The 16,127-nt window shown below is 38.2% G+C and overlaps 1 protein-coding gene across 1 annotated transcript in view; it reads right to left on the bottom strand.

The window, feature by feature from the left end:
- Positions 1-5,686: 5,686 nt before the first annotated feature.
- sema3bl (sema domain, immunoglobulin domain (Ig), short basic domain, secreted, (semaphorin) 3bl) overlaps positions 5,687-16,127 on the bottom strand; it is a 38,370-nt gene continuing 27,929 nt past the window's right edge. Inside the window, exons 13-15 of the mRNA XM_051903765.1 lie at positions 11,242-11,467; positions 10,550-10,683; positions 5,687-9,231 (exon numbers count right to left, since the gene is read on the bottom strand). Of these exons, the coding sequence (XP_051759725.1) occupies positions 8,764-9,231; positions 10,550-10,683; positions 11,242-11,467 (828 nt within the window). The 3' untranslated portion in view covers positions 5,687-8,763. The remainder of the gene's footprint in view (positions 9,232-10,549; positions 10,684-11,241; positions 11,468-16,127) is intronic.

Raw genomic sequence — 16,127 nt, 5'->3', positions numbered from 1 at the left:
CATCTACAGAAGTTCTTATTGAGAATTAACAGAAGTTTAACATTCATGTTTGTTTCATTTGAAGTCACCACAATGGTGATTGGTGTTTCCATTAGTTGGCCTCTTAACTCTTAAAAGTGTTTGTCTTCTCTGGCTACTGTGACAGTGTATTTATCAAACAAATTTGCAGTACAGCAAAAAATAAGACCAGATGATGATTTTTAGTTGTTGATGGTTTTGAATCATTGTGAATTAGCCTGAATCACTGATGTCATTTGAATGTTGTAATTTCTTTACAAAGTGACATCGCCATCTACTTGTCTGACATGCGCATTACAGCATTTTTAGTCGTTTGCGCAGATCCGTGTGAATGGGTATTTTTGATAACGATGTCATCTGTACAAATAAAAAACCTTTCCATTTTTAGTACATCGTTGCCGTGTAAACATACCATTATTGTTAGTTTTTCTCTTGCTGCTGAAATCGTGTTAGCTGTGGCAAAAACAGCAAGGGTAAATGTGGTCAGGTGATACTGACAACTTGATAAAGAGGTCGTCATCATCTTGTGGTCTAATCTTATACAGTTTTTTTATCATTAAGATGTAATGTAGTTAATTTCAACTTAATAGTCACTTTGTTATAAAATGCATTGTCACTATTGTTGAGATTTATATTTCTATGAGGGTCTATGGTTGGAAAGATGCTTGAGAAGCCCTGCAGCGGTCAACCTGAAGCGTTCACCTACACACACACTGAAGCTAAGCAGGGTTGAGTCCGGTCTATATCTGGATGGAAGACCTTCTGGTAGACTGGGTAGCTGTGGAAAGAGGTGTTAGAGAGGCCAGCGGGTCTGAGCAACCTGTGGCCTGAGTGGGTCCTAACGCCCCAGTACAGTTGCAATAAGCTGTACTGTATAAATTGTATAACCCTAGTGTAAAATAGTCCTTACAGCACATTACATACCACCCCAGTACAGTCACCATAAACTATACTGAATAAAGGGTTAAAATAAACCCCAGAAAATAAGGGGTGTAACCCTGGGGCAAAAATAATCCTTACATTACATCACATAACATGCAGGTAGTTAGTTTCACATCACAAATTATATAGTACTTTATTTAGTTCTTACAACTTACATGGAAGCACTCTATTTTTTCAGTACTATTTTTAGTGTTTTTGAAAGAAGTCTCATATGCTCATCAAGCCTGCATTTATTTGATCAAAAATATAGAAAACTGTTATAGTGAAATATTATTACAATTTAAAATAATGGTTTAAAATATTTTAAAATATTTATTTTTCACAATGAATCAAAAATCTCATACAGGAACAAACAAACAAAACCGTCCGTCACTGAAATCTCATAAAACAGACGTCATTGAAATCTCCTAACGAAACAAAACCGACTGTCTTTGAAATCTCATAACGGAACAAAACCGACTGACGCTGAAAACCAACCGTCATTGAGGTCTCGGAACCCAGCAAAACTGACTGTCATTGAGATCTTGTAACCAAACAAAACCAGCTGTCACTGAAATATCTCATAACTGAATAAAACAGATGTAATTGAAAACTCATAACCATATAAAACCGACCGTCATTGAAATCTTGTAACGGAGCAAAACCAACCATCATTAAAATCTTATAACGAAACAAACCGACTGTCTTTGAAATCTTGTAACGGAAGTAAACCGCCATCATTGAAATCTCATAACCCAGAAAAACCAACCGTCATTGAAATCTCATATCTCAGCAAAACCAACCGTCATTGAAATCTCATATCTCAGCAAAACCAACCGTCATTGAAATGTGTTTCAGAACAAAATATATTGATTGTTTTTAAATAAATGTATAAAATACAAATCCATACAAACAATAATTGTATGGATGCAATTTGAATGAATGTATTGATTGTTTGAGTGTTTTAAATATGTATCGGTTGTTTTTAAATGTATTGAGTGTTTTAAATGTATCGGTTGTTTTTGAATAAATGTATCGATGCGTTTTGAATAAATGTATAGACTGTTGAATGTATCAATGTGTTTTAAATATGTAGTGATTCTTTTTTAAATTGTAGTGATTCTTTTTTAAATTGTAGTGATTCTTTAAAAAAGAAAAGTAGGGATTCATTTTTAGAAAAGTAGCGATTCTTTTTTTAGAAGCAATTCTTTTTAGAAAAGTAGCAATTCCTTTTAGAAAAGTAACGATTCCTTTTTTGGAAAGTAGTGATTCATTTTGAAAAAGTATTGATTCTTTTTAGAAAAGTAGCGATTCATTTTTGAAAAGTAGTGATTCATTTTTGAAAAGCAGTGATTCTTGTGGGAAAAGTAACAATTCATTTTTGAAAAGTAGCAATTCAATTTTAAAAAGTAGCAAGTCTTTGTTTAAAAGTATAGATTCTTTTTAGAAAAGTAGCGATTCCTTTCTGAAAAGTAGCAATTCTTCTTTTTCTTTTTTTCTTTTTTTTAAGTAGTGATTCTTTTTGGAAAAGTAACGATTCATTTTTGAAAAGTAGCGATTCAATTTTATAAGTGGCGAGTCTTTTTGAAAAGTAGCGATTCATTTTTGAAAAGTAGCGATTCAAAAGTAGCGATTCATTTTTGAAAAGTAGCGATTCATTTTTGGAAAAGTAGCAATTCAAAAGTAGCAATTCATTTTTTTTTTTTTTTTTGAAAAGTAGTGATTCATTTTTGAAAAGTAGCGATTCATTTTTGAAAAGTAGCGATTCAAAAGTAGCGATTCATTTTTGGAAAAGTAACGATTCATTTTTGAAAAGTAGCGCTTCATTTTTGAAAAGTAGCGATTCATTTTTGAAAAGTAGCGATTCAAAAGTAGCGATTCATTTTTGGAAAAGTAGCGATTCATTTTGAAAAGTAGCGATTCATTTTTGAAAAGTAGCGCTTCATTTTTTTTTTTTTGAAAAGTAGCGATTCATTTTTGAAAAGTAGCGATTCAAAAGTAGCGATTCATTTTTGAAAAGTAGCGATTCATTTTTGAAAAGTAGCGATTCAAAAGTAGCGATTCATTTTTGAAAAGTAGTGATTCATTTTTGAAAAGTGGCGATTCAAAAGTAGCGATTCATTTTTGAAAAGTAGTGATTCATTTTTGAAAAGTGGCGATTCAAAAGTAACGATTCATTTTTGAAAAGTAGCGCTTCATTTTTGAAAAGTAGCGATTCATTTTTGAAAAGTAGCGATTCAAAAGTAGCGATTCATTTTTGGAAAAGTAGCGATTCATTTTGAAAAGTAGCGATTCATTTTTGAAAAGTAGCGCTTCATTTTTTTTTAAAAGTAGCGATTCATTTTTGAAAAGTAGCGATTCAAAAGTAGCGATTCATTTTTGAAAAGTAGTGATTCATTTTTGAAAAGTGGCGATTCAAAAGTAGCGATTCATTTTTGAAAAGTAGTGATTCATTTTTGAAAAGTGGCGATTCAAAAGTAGCGATTCATTTTTGAAAAGTAGCGCTTAATTTTTTGAAAAGTAGCGATTCATTTTTGAAAAGTAGCGATTCAAAAGTAGCGATTCATTTTTGAAAAGTAGCGATTCAAAAGTAGCGATTCATTTTTGGGAAAGTAGCGATTCATTTTTTAAAAGTAGTGATTCATTTTTGAAAAGTAGCGATTCAAAAGTAGCGATTCATTTTTGGAAAAGTAGCGATTCATTTTTTGAAAAGTAGCATTTCATTTTTGGAAAAGTAGCGATTCATTTTTGAAAAGTAGCGATTTATTTTGGGCAAAGTAGCGATTCATTTTTGGAAAAGTAATGTCTTTTTTTTTTTTAAAGTAGCGATTCGATTTTAATAAGTTACGAGTCTATTTTAAAAAAAATAAAGTATCAATTCTTTTTAGAAAAGTAGCGATTCATTTTTGAAAAGTAGCGATTCATTTTTGGGAAAGTAGCGATTCATTTTTGAAAAGTAGCGATTCATTTTTGGGAAAGTAGCGATTTAAAAGTAGCGATTCATTTTTGGGAAAGTAGCGATTCATTTTGGGCAAAGTAGTGATTCAAAAGTAGCGATTCATTTTTGTAAGTAGATTCATTTTGGGCAAAGTAGCGATTCATTTTTGGAAAAGTAGCGATTCAACAGCGATTCATTTTTGAAAAGTAGCGATTCATTTTTGGAAAAGTAGCGATTCAAAAGTAGCGATTCGTTTTTGGAAAAGTAGCGATTCAACAGTAGCGATTCATTTTTGGAAAGTAGCGATTCATTTTTGGAAAAGTAGCGATTCAAAAGTAGCGATTCATTTTTGGAAAAGTAGTGATTCATTTTGGGCAAAGTAGCTATTCATTTTTGGAAAAGTAGCGATTCATTTTTGAAAAGTATTGATTCGATTTTAATAAGTATGAAAAGTAATAATTAAAGTAATGATTTATTTTTGAAAAGTAGCGATTCAATTTTTTAAGTAGCAAGTCTTTTGAAAAGTTTTGATTCTTTTTAGAAAAGTAGTGATTCATTTTTGGAAAAGTAGCGATTCATTTTTGTAAAGTAGCAATTATTTTTTGGGGAAAGTAGCGATTCATTTTTGAAAAGTAGCGATTCAATTTTAATAAGTAGTGAGTCTTTTTTAAAAGTATCAATTCTTTTTAGAAAAGTAACAATTCATTTTTTTAAAGGTAGCGATTCCTTTCTGAAAAGTCTGATCACCCTGGTGTGCTAAAAAAAAATGTAAATATGAATGTGAATATACTTCAGAGATATTTTACTCATAAAAAATTCTAGGGGTGCCAATAATTGTGGCCAGCATGTTTGGTGAAAAACATTTATTTCATAATGTGATTTCCCCCCACTTTCAATTCTTTTTCTTCAATGAAAGGTTAGATTTTTGCTAATTTTATGAATTAAAGATCAAAAGGATAAACAATACAGATTTATTTTTAGTCATCTTTGAACATATTTATCAAGGATACCAAAATTTTGTCCACGTCTGTATACTCAAGATTTCCAAAACTGTGAGATTCCGAGTTCTTCAAAGAAAAACAAAAGTTGTTGAGGGGTGCGAAATAAAATAAGAAATAGTTTGATTTGTAGTTGTTTTAGCTCATTTTAATGCTTGCTTTTTCTGATTTTAAATTATTTAAAGTCACCTTGAAAGTTTGCTAAGGTTTGAGTAATTCATGTCTCTTGCACCAAAGGTGAGGCAAGTTATGTGACAAAGTTTACTTTTCAGGTCTGGGTTCTAAAAACAAGTAGAAATAAAAACAGTGATGCCTGACTTTGCAATTAACTTTTTAACACTGAGAGTGAAACCATGGCACAGTTTGACAGTTATATGATGCAACGGCATCAACCTGCTAACTACATCACATAAATGCACATTTGGGCCTCGTTTAGCTAGTGTTTCGGTCCTGGCTGGGTCTGGTTTATGAACATCTTCACTGATTTTTATAGCTCTTTTACTGTGGTCTGTGGCCAGCAGTAATATATCCCAGCACAGCCGCTTGTTCTTAATGTCGAGCTTCGTACTGACTAATGACACTAACATATGACCTCACTTGAATGGAGTAATTTTTAAATAGAGCACTGACAAATACAATCTCAAGAGAAAAAGACCTTTTCAGTTCAACATGATAAACCAGCACACGATTTAGAATGTAAAAGGAACATCTGTAATGCTGAAGGATCACACCCAACCCCTGGGTCCCGCTAAGAGGGGGTCGCTCTGAGTTGAGTTACTCGGACCTGGTGTGAAGCACAAAGCCATAAAACTCTCTGTGAAATGTTTTTATTTATGAATCACTGAACCAAACAGAGGTCGGAGTTTTCTGCATGCAAGAGTCACTTTTAAATAATACATAAATATATCAGACACACTGGTTAAAACACTGCATTTGTGCTGTATTTTATCTACAGAGAAAATGAGCTACAATCAGTACAATTGATGTTTAAAAACAGTGAAAAGGAGAAATTGTGCTGTTTATGTTATTAAAAGTACAGCACTCCTTTCAGATTATTGTTTTAATGTTGTATTTACAGTAGAAAGCTGATGACAAATGAAGGATCAGAGCAGTTCAAATCAGAGCAGTGCTACTGTACCCATTCACAAAAAGCAGTTTCAGTGCAACTAGTCCATGCAGTCAGTCCTGTCAGGGCACTGACAAAAATTATATTAAGTAAGCTTTTTCTTTCACTTGATTTGTTCCAGCGGTTTGATGATATTTCCCTAAAGTTCTGAAATGACATTGGAGAAAGTTTGCAAACCAAACAGTCTCTAGGAAATATTTGTATAAATAGCAATGTTTTCAGAGAAAGCATTATTTTTTCCCCCAGACCTTTTTCTAACTATAAATAAATAAATGGTTCAAGTGATGCAGGAGTTTTTCATGTAAATGTACAAAGAGACAAGTAAACTAGTAAATTCGAATAGCGAGAAAGGACACAGATGTTCGCATCAAGGTTACTTTAGCTGCTGAACAGCTTTTGCATCAATGAATGGTAAAACATTGGATCAGCTGTCTAGTTTTGCATCAGTTACATTATATATGATTAAAACATTGTAATACTTTATAATAAGGTTCAATTCATGAGAAATGAACAGTCAGGTGATCATTGAAATACATGGTTAATCACCTAATAAATATATGCACAAGATATATTGAGTTTAAATTATTTTAGAGTCTTAACAGAATAGCATCTTTAAAGGGTTAGTTCACCCAAAAATAAAATTTCTGTTATTAATTACTCACCCTCATGTCGTTCCACAACCTTCGTTTATCTTCCATGTGACTACAGTGGTTTTATGAAGTGACGAAAATATTTTTTGTGCGCAAAAATGAAACAAAAATAAAAATTTTATTCAACAATATCTTCTCTTCTGTGGCATTCTCATACGTTGTTTACGTCCAGTGCTTCCAGGTTCTATGTCAGAACTCCGCCTCTGATTATTGGCCGGCTCCTGTGTCAGCATCACAAGCATAAGTCGTGCTGCTCACTGCAATCACATCTACTATTTTAACGATGTCTTTAGTACCTTTCTGGACTTTGAAATTGGTGGTTAAATTGCCGTCTATGGAGGAGTCAGAGAGTTCTCGGATTTCATCAAAAATATCTTAATTTGCATTCCGAAGATGAACGAAGGTCTTACGGGTGTGGAACGACATGAGGGTGAGTAATTAATGACAGAATTTTCATTTTTGTGTAAACCATCCCTTTAAGCCATGGCTAAAACTAAAAAAGTCCACTACAACGTACTGTACAAAACAACTGGCATAAAAAAGATAAACATGGCAACAGTCTTGCAGTAATTAATACTAAAGTTCTCCGAGGTCATTTTCACTACAATCGATAACTGACACGCAAGATGACACAAGTCGTGTTTCTATAGTTGTGTCCCAAAATGTGTAGTATACACTATGCACTTATACTAGGTACAGAACCGTCTTGTGTATGAATTTTATATGGTTTTCTCATCCAGCATTGGAGCCTCCAATACATACGTAATTAGAGCTCTGAATTGGGACACACCTTGAGTAGTGTGTTCATACTGAAAATACCATAAAGAAAAAGTTCACTTCAAACACCCAGATGGTGATTAACCGAAAAAACAAAGTTTGAAATGTCGAACACTTCTTGCACTCAACAGTCGCAGGTTTAAAGTAGAGTAGGGGTAGGTTAGGGTTCAGATGACAGATGCTGTATGACAAAATAACTTTCTAAAATTCATTCACTTGACGAAAGATTAATACATAACATAAGTACACAGTGTATAGTCATTTGGGACACAACTTGTGAAACAAGAAAGAGAGAGTCTGCGTTGTCATTCATAATCCCAGTTTCAGTTACAGCATTGCCATGTACAACAACAGATATTAAGAAATATCAGACCACTGAATGCTGTGAGTGACCAATCAGAGTCGAGTGTTCCAGAGAGCTGAGTAACATTTATGCATTAAGTATCATGAACTAACAACCAACAGTATTTACAGCATTTATAATCTAGGTTAATGTTAATTTATTAATATACTATTAATTCATGTTCAATCATAATAAATTAATGTTAATTCGTACAATGTCAAAAAAGTCAGTATATATTACAAAAAACACACACCAGGATTGATAAATGCTGTAAAATCATTGTTCACTGATATTTCATACAAGCTATTGCATTAACTAAAGAATTAGACCTTATTATAAAGTGTTACCAAAATTGCAAAGAATGAAAAGAAAACTAACCCCGTACAAAGCTCTGAAGCTCATGATCGTGATGTGGTGTTTCAAGAACAAAATCAGTTCTGTTGAAGTCTCAACGGTCGTCAACCTATGATTTAGTTACCAAAAAATAGTGTGATTAGTCCAAACTTTTATTTCTTTACAGCTTAACGTACTGGCAAGCTGAGTTTTGTTGAGCGCTGCCATAGCTCTCAGTTGAGGAAAAGTCTCTAAGCATTATGCACAGTTATATCACAGCCAAACGAATCTTAAATGAATGAATGCTTTTTTGCACCTGTTATAGCAGTGGCAGCGCTCCAGTCTACTAGTTTCATCCTGTCTAACCTCATTTGTTCCAGTAAAAAGGTTTTGCAGCTGCTAAGTTCTTAAGTGAGACGTATAACATTAGCCACGGTCTAGTGTGAAGTGATGAGGGCCGGCTGTCACGGTCACAGGAATATTTGGAGAGGACGCTCAAGAATGTCCTAATTAACATGGAGAGAGCTTAGACTGTTAGACACAAAACCTACATTATTTTACATCACCAAAGGTAAGTATGTTTATGTGTGTATAAGGGCATCTAAAAATCCAGTCCACTTTTCCATTGGAAGTCCATTTGCTTCACGTGGATCTGTATTTTACTCTAGTGTGTGGAGGTCCCGTGGAGAACGGATTCTGGATTCTCCCGTGCTCTTTTGGATTCGTGCTTTCCGTGCGGAGTCCTGCGCTTGCCGATATTTGTCCATCATGCTTTTGTGTTTGCGTCTCAACTTCTCATTACACCAAACACGTTCACAGTACTGCTCCACCTGTGGCAAATTTGAAGGACCAATCAGCTGCAAGACGTCTTTGAACCACGCCCTTGCTGGGCCACGGTTGGCAGGGGCTGTGCTGGCGGGGCACGGTGACCACATTTTATATTTGCTGTCACGTGACAGGAGGTCTGAAAGGGCGTCGGCATGTAAGACGTCCAACCAGAAGCGTGAGAGGGTTTGCGCAAATCCGTGTTCCCGAGATCGACACACGTAGACGCCTTCGTCCTGACGGAGCACACGCCGGAACAACAAACCATCATCTGTCTTAATGATACGTTCATCTAATACCACCTGAACAGAGAGGAAAAGAGAACTTAATGGAAATGTAAAAATCACATGGTCTCTTTCTCAATAAAGTAAATGAATAAAGAAATAAAATGAATACATTTCATTGCATTATTAGACAAACCAAATGGGATCTGCAAACAATGCTAACTTCATTTTTCTTTCTTTTCATTTCTACTTCTCACCAACTGGTTTCAAGGTTATTTTCAGTGGATATCTGAAAGTGTCTTAAAGTTTCACAGCCAGAATGTGTCCAAATTTATTCAATGTAAACTTTATATTTGTTGGTTCATAATTTAAACCAAACCCATTGTGAACTTTTGTGAAATTTTTGAGAATTTTGAAAATTTTATTTTTTATTTTAAAATAAATGCCGCTTGGTTTGAACTACTTTGGAACAGTGTCTTTTGTGGGAAAAAAAAAAAAAAAAAACTATACAAATAATTTTTAACCAATCTCTTTGGGTTTATACATTAGTATAACATTACATTAACATTACATGATTTAATTGACCCAATTCCGATTTTTTTCTCCTATGTGGCACAGATCGGATATGACCCATGAACGTGTAAGCAGGAAAAAAGCATATGGATTCCGATATTCTCAGATCAGTTTTAGGCCTCATTCATATGTAGAAATAAATCAGATACGTGCACTGGCATCTACCATGTAAGTAGACAGATCGGATATTCCTGTCAATGCGAGTCGTACGTCATTAAAAAAGTGATGTCGGTGAATGACGTCAACTCAAGTGGACACCAACTGTGATCACATCACTCTTTTCAATGGCGCAATAGAGGACGAAGGCGCAACACAATGTTTTGCTGACCTTTAAAGATGGTGCACAAAGCAAAAGCTTATATTATCATTTCCCCAGCGTCCATTGCAAATCGCGCCATTTTTACTTCCTTTTTGGCCTAAGCTTTTCCGGGTCAGTACATCTACCTTGGGTTGTTTCGCCAAGTGTATAGTGTAAATGCAGGTACAGGATATGGGATATAGTCAACAAATCGGAATTGGGCGTCAAGACCTGCAATGTAAAGCATTACGTATTGTACAGCTTATAAAAGCTTAGCTTAAAGGTGTACTATAAATTAACAGTGCTAATAAACAGCTGTTGAGATTCATTTGAATCGGAGTAAAGACTTGGAGCCAGAAATAGTATTTATGAGGATTTTAGGAAGGGGGTCTTTCACAAAGAGAACTCTTGCATCACAAATTTAAAAACCCTCATCTAATGCAATGACATTTCGACATTTTTAAGTGTCCGAATACATTTCAGTGTCATTGTAAATATCTTCTAATCCTTTTGTATGTCTCTCACCTCTTCTAAGTAGTCATCTCTCTGAATGTGCCATGTGACAGTAGCCTGTGGCGATCGAGGGATGCACTCTAGGAAGGTGCTATTGTTCTCAGTGCCATAAACGACCCGTTCTTCAGTCAGATCCAGATCCTCCACTACAGAGAGAAACACATGACACTTTAAGACAGTCCCACAAAATGGTTCAGAGTAAGGTCAGCCAGGGATTTTCCACTGCATATGCGTTTGTATAAGAGTGCACATACATATATAATCCCTTTTCATCACCAACGTCCTCACCTTTGGCATGCAAACACTCAAGTGCTCTTCATTCACACCTCTTTTGTTCTTTCCTCTCATTCTCTCTCTCCTCTGTGATGAGAGACAGAGAGTGATCTGTCTGTTCACCTCTCACTCTATCAGTTCCTGTCTTTCACGGAGAGTTTGTCCCAGTGGAGTGAGACTGCCCTTCAAACCCTATTAATCTTCTTATTAGAACAAGCTCAAACGTGTATTGAAGTTTCTAACTCAAATGATTAAACAATTTAACTTCAAATCTCTGAAGGAATTGCTCTTCTCTTGCACTTTCACATCAGTGAGCTCTTTGACATGTAAATGCAATTGAAGTTGTCAGAGGAGGCCGCTGGTGCATTGACATTCATGCTGCATGGCTGCACTCAGTTAAGAAGGCTGTCATCTCTCTGCTTCTTTCTTACCGCTGAGGTTTTGGTCCATGCACTGCAGTGCTGGGTTTGCATGTTTGATGTCCTGTCTCCGGTAACGCCGTTTTGTGTTTGGCAGGTAGCGTGTGCAGGTGTGTCCGTCCCAGGCGCAGTATGGATCTCGAGCCAGGCAGCACTCGGCACAGGCTTTACCGTACATACTGCAGCGGTGCAGAGGCACCTGGACAACACCCGTCTGTGAACCCACGAACAAAGTTTGCTGTAAAAGAGAGAGCAAAAAAGAGTTTTAAACAGTTTTATTTCCATTCTTCCAGTGTTCACTTGAGCAAAACAGGGATAGTTCAACCAAATAACAAATTTCAGTCATCATTTACTTTCTTTCCTCTGTGAAACACAAAAGGAGATGTTTAGTAGAATGTCCTGGCTGCTCTTTTCCATACAATGAAAGTGAATGAAAGTTACAAAAAGCATAAAAAAAAACTTTTTTGACTTAACTTTTTTTCAAAAATAACAAAATTTAAATAATGAGTTAATACATCATCAATCCTTCTTCCAAAACTTTTTTTTCTTACCGTGATTCACTATGGTAAGTCTACTATAAGTGTTTATATTTTAGACCTGTCGGGATGGTTTCATAGGAAATTGAGTACATACATCACTCGCCCATGCATGTCTTGTCATATTCATAAATAGAGAAAAGTTACTTTGACGCATGTATGGTGTGGCAATAGGTTAGTTGTCACAACAAGTGAGAAAGGTTGACATGGAGCATGCTAAATCTTAAACATCTGGGGAATCATGTTTTAAACAAACGCTAAACATTGGCTTAGCTTTTAGGAGATGACGAGAACTGAGGGATTTGATATGATGTACAACCCCATTTCCAGAAAAGTTTTTGTAAAATACAATAAAAAGAAGAATCTGTGATTTGTTAATTATCTTGAAGTTTAGACGAACGGTTTCTTTCTGACCACAACCCCATAACTCCAGTGAGCCTTCCATTCCTTCCAGATCTTCACGTAGAGATCAAGAAGGCATGGAAGAATCCATACTCGGCCAGAATTCATCCACAACTGCGGGGGAATTTCGCTGATGTGGAGGGATTAGGCCAGCATGGGTATGTGTCGCTGCCGCCCATTGACGAGACGTTTGCCAGCTATCTCGTCACGGGCAGGGCACCGACACTGAAAGCTCTGGTTCTGCCGTCCAGACCCCTTAAACTGACATCTCGTCTGAACGGCAGAGCATATGCTGCTGCAGGTCAGGCTGGCGCGGCTTTGCACACTATGTCGGTGTTGCAAGCCTACCAGGCTGACCTGCTGAAGGACCTGGATCAGGGGCAGGGTTTGTCCCCTGATGCGGTGGCTGAGCTGCGGCGCACCACAGATCTCGCTCTCTGGGATCGATGGTGGCCATGGTGGCCACGGAGAGGCATCTGTGGCTGAACATGGCGGACATCGGGGAGAAAGAGAAGGGCTCTCTCCTCAATGCCCCGGTTTCGCCAACTGAACTTTTCGGCGGCTCCGTTGAAACGGTTGTCGGAAAGTTCAGGGAGGCGAAGGCGCGCTCAGCAGCATACAAAAATTGCATACCGCTCAGGTCCGATCCTGGGCCCAGACAGCCGGGAGGCCCTGGCCCGTCTCGAGCCGAGGCTCAGAGGCAGGGCCAGAAGTCTAGTGTCGCCGCTCGAGCGCCTCCTCCACCTCGGAGCAAGTCGCAGAAGCGGCGGGATATGAGGAAGAGGAAGATGGACTTAAGGGAGGTGATTGATCCCCTTTCTTGGCGAAGGTAATTCTACATCTGCCTTCGCCCCTCTTCCTCGGCCTCCCGGGCGTTTTTAATCACTGTGCATGTTCAGGATGACACCTTTGAACAGTCAGGCTGACGGCCGGGCCCATGATGAAATTTTTCTGAAGGCCCGCCTTCTGGCTTGATAGTGAAAGGGTTCTTTGGGCTTCTAGAACCATGGATTTCATCCTTCCCATTTCAAATAAGTGAAGGAGGAGTCTTTGGTCTTCGAGCCACAGGAAGGTAAGACAAGGTCTGATTTAATTATTTAAATGTTTGACCTTGTGTTGTTCCTGTATAATTTCCTGAACATGTAACAGTAAAATGTGAACTATTTAGGGTTTTTTTGGGCAAAACTGGAGTGTTGAGACTGACTGAGCAGGCCACAAAATGGCTGCCGCTTAGTTTTTTCTATATATATGAGTAGCCTCTCGGCTATTTTTCAGTATAGTTTGAGTTGGCACTCATTACTTCAGTTTATATGTCTACGACGGCCCTAACCAGCCGCCTGACATTTTAGCTTTGAGCTTCACTTTTTTTCTCTCATCATGAGACTTGGAAGTGAAGATCAGGCTTTGTTATAGGCCTGTTGTAGTATATAGGCCTATAGCTTATCGGCCAGGCTAGAGCTAGGTGATGTGTGGTATATGAAGTAACCCCATATGTATTTACTATCCTTTCAGGATGTGTAGTTCCTAGTTCTGGCTTCCTCCCGAGGGAGTTGTTTAGGCCGTATGCCCAATTATCCCCTTGCTTGTGTAGGTGCAATTGTGAGTTTAACAGCTAGGTTGTAGACTGTTTTTGACCCCCTGATGCTGTTTCTCAGGTGGTAGGCCCTTATCTTCGCGTAGATAAGTTATGCAGGTGAGTGCTAGGCCCCACTTTCTAGAACTTTCATGCTAAAGGAAATGATTTTCTTCTGAGCCACTTGATGTTTTGTATTTATCAAATTTGAGTTGACGTTGCTAGTTTTTAGCTCCTGTCCTCTAGGGCTTAGATCAGATCTGAGAATCTGTACAGAGAGTGTTTTTCCTTTCAAAGACAGCATGTATATCAAAGTTTGTGTTACTTTGAGTTCTAGACTTTTGCCCTACATTTGTATGTGAGCTTATTTATGCTGCCACAGGTTAGCACCTGCTCTCATAATAGCAGGCCCTTTTGCTGTAAAGTGGCCTCTATTTGAGTATATGGTGACTTATATTCCCCAGTTAAGAGGTTTTTTGTGTCACTGAGTGCATCACCCGTTGGATTGCATACTCAGGGTAGTTAGAGCCACTTTTTTGAGGAAAGTTGGTATCTAGTAGCTCCCTTTTGGTGATCTTGTTAACAGCTATATTGCATATAACTCGGATTGTAGGCCTTATGATACTCGGCCTCCTTCTAGTTAGCAGTTGCTTTTACAATGCTGTTTAACTGATCATAATATGCTCACATATTCTCACAGATTTACGCTGCCACAGGCCCTGCCACGTGTCTGTTTGAGGTAGTAGGCTTGTATTAGCCTCCCTTAGACCATGTTGGTTTTGTTTGGTTCCCTTTAGTCACAAATATTTAGGGTACATTGCCTGTTGGAATGTGTAGCCTAGTGCAGGTCGCAGTTAGCTTCCCATAGCTATTTGGGTTAGAGCTGGTTCCCTGTAGCTTGGTTCCCATATATTCACGAGCTGAAGCCACGTGTTATTAAATTGGCAGGCCCCTTCAGGCCTCCTTTTTTAGTTTACATGATGGCAGGATGCCTGGGAAACCATGCCACCATCGGCCACGCCCCATCGTTGACGGATAGGCCCTAACAGGCCTGTTCACAATGTTCGGCAGCGTTTTTCATGTATTAATCATCTTGGAAACTTCTAATATGGCCTTTGGGTGGTATGGTTATGGTAGCCACTTGCTGATGCCACGTGTTTACTAAGGCAGGCCTACTTCGGCCTCCGGTGTAATATGTGGAGTTCAGTCATGTACTCCTCTCGCTGTGAGAGTAAAAAGGTGCTTTTACCGAGTATTCCGAGTGGCTAGCCCCTCAGGTTGATTATGGTAGTGAAACCTTACGGAAGGTTGGTTTAACCTACATCTGCCTCCCTGAGTCTGATTCTAATCTAGTTGAGCTAAGAGCCACCTAGCGCCTAGGGTGGATCTTTTGTGCTCCTGGAAACGGCCACGAGACTTACGCCGTGTGTATTAGAGGTTGCTAGGCCTATGGGCCGCCTTTTTTGAACACACTGGAGTATGTTTGGGTGTATTTCTCTTTGAGAATTATCGGTATACACTTTCGTTGGCCAGAGGCCTAAGTGATAAATCCAACCTCCTTTTTGTCTGGTTGTTTATCGTCCTTGGGACCTAAACACTGCCACGAGCTGATGCCACGTGTCTGTTGAGGTTATAGGCTCCTCCAGGCCTTCCTTAATACGTGTTGGCGTACGCTGCACTCCTCTTGCTTTAAAGAGTAAAAGGTGCTTTTTACTGAGTGCACTGCTCCTTGGATTGTGTTAGGTGGATTGTCATGCGGGCACTTTGCAGCCTCTTATGCTGCCATTGAAGTCGTCTGTCTACCCCAGAAAAACAAGACAGGTGTTCAGGGTGGCCCTTAAAACCAGGCCACTTTCTGTATAAGACTTCTGTTTCCACATAACTACTATCATGCTGTAGGCCCCTCCTCGGCCTCCATGAGTATGTGCCCACTGCATGGTCTACCTGTTAGGTGAGCTTCGTACTTCCCTTTTAGGGTTACGTTTGTAATAGTGCTTAGCTCCCTAAGCTGATCATAGTGGTAGGACTTAATTAGGCCTCCTTCTAAGATTCAGCCTCAGGCTGGTTTGTGCTCCCTGGATCAGGGTTCTCTAGCGCACAGCCTCCTCAGTGCGTTAATTAAGCACTGAGTAGATCCTAGGATGAGTGGATTGTACTCCTCTCAATACGAGGGTTCACAGCACTTAGCTGAGTTCTGCTCTCTAGGATGCCTGTCTCTACGCGTGGGTTTGAGTTTGTTTCTGCCTCTTTGCAGTCACTCTTACTTACTATCTTCTATGAAGAATGCGTTTTAGAAGATCTGTATTCAGACAGGATTGGCCAAGACTAAGTTTGTCTCGTGACAGACCAGGTCGGCCTCCCTGGTGGCATTGGGGGTGACTTCGTTC

This window comes from Ctenopharyngodon idella, chromosome 8, assembly GCF_019924925.1.
Source record: "Ctenopharyngodon idella isolate HZGC_01 chromosome 8, HZGC01, whole genome shotgun sequence".
Taxonomy (NCBI): Eukaryota; Metazoa; Chordata; class Actinopteri; order Cypriniformes; family Xenocyprididae; genus Ctenopharyngodon; species Ctenopharyngodon idella.
Note: the sequence above shows the minus strand (reverse complement) of the source record. Positions and strands in the feature narration are given on the sequence as shown.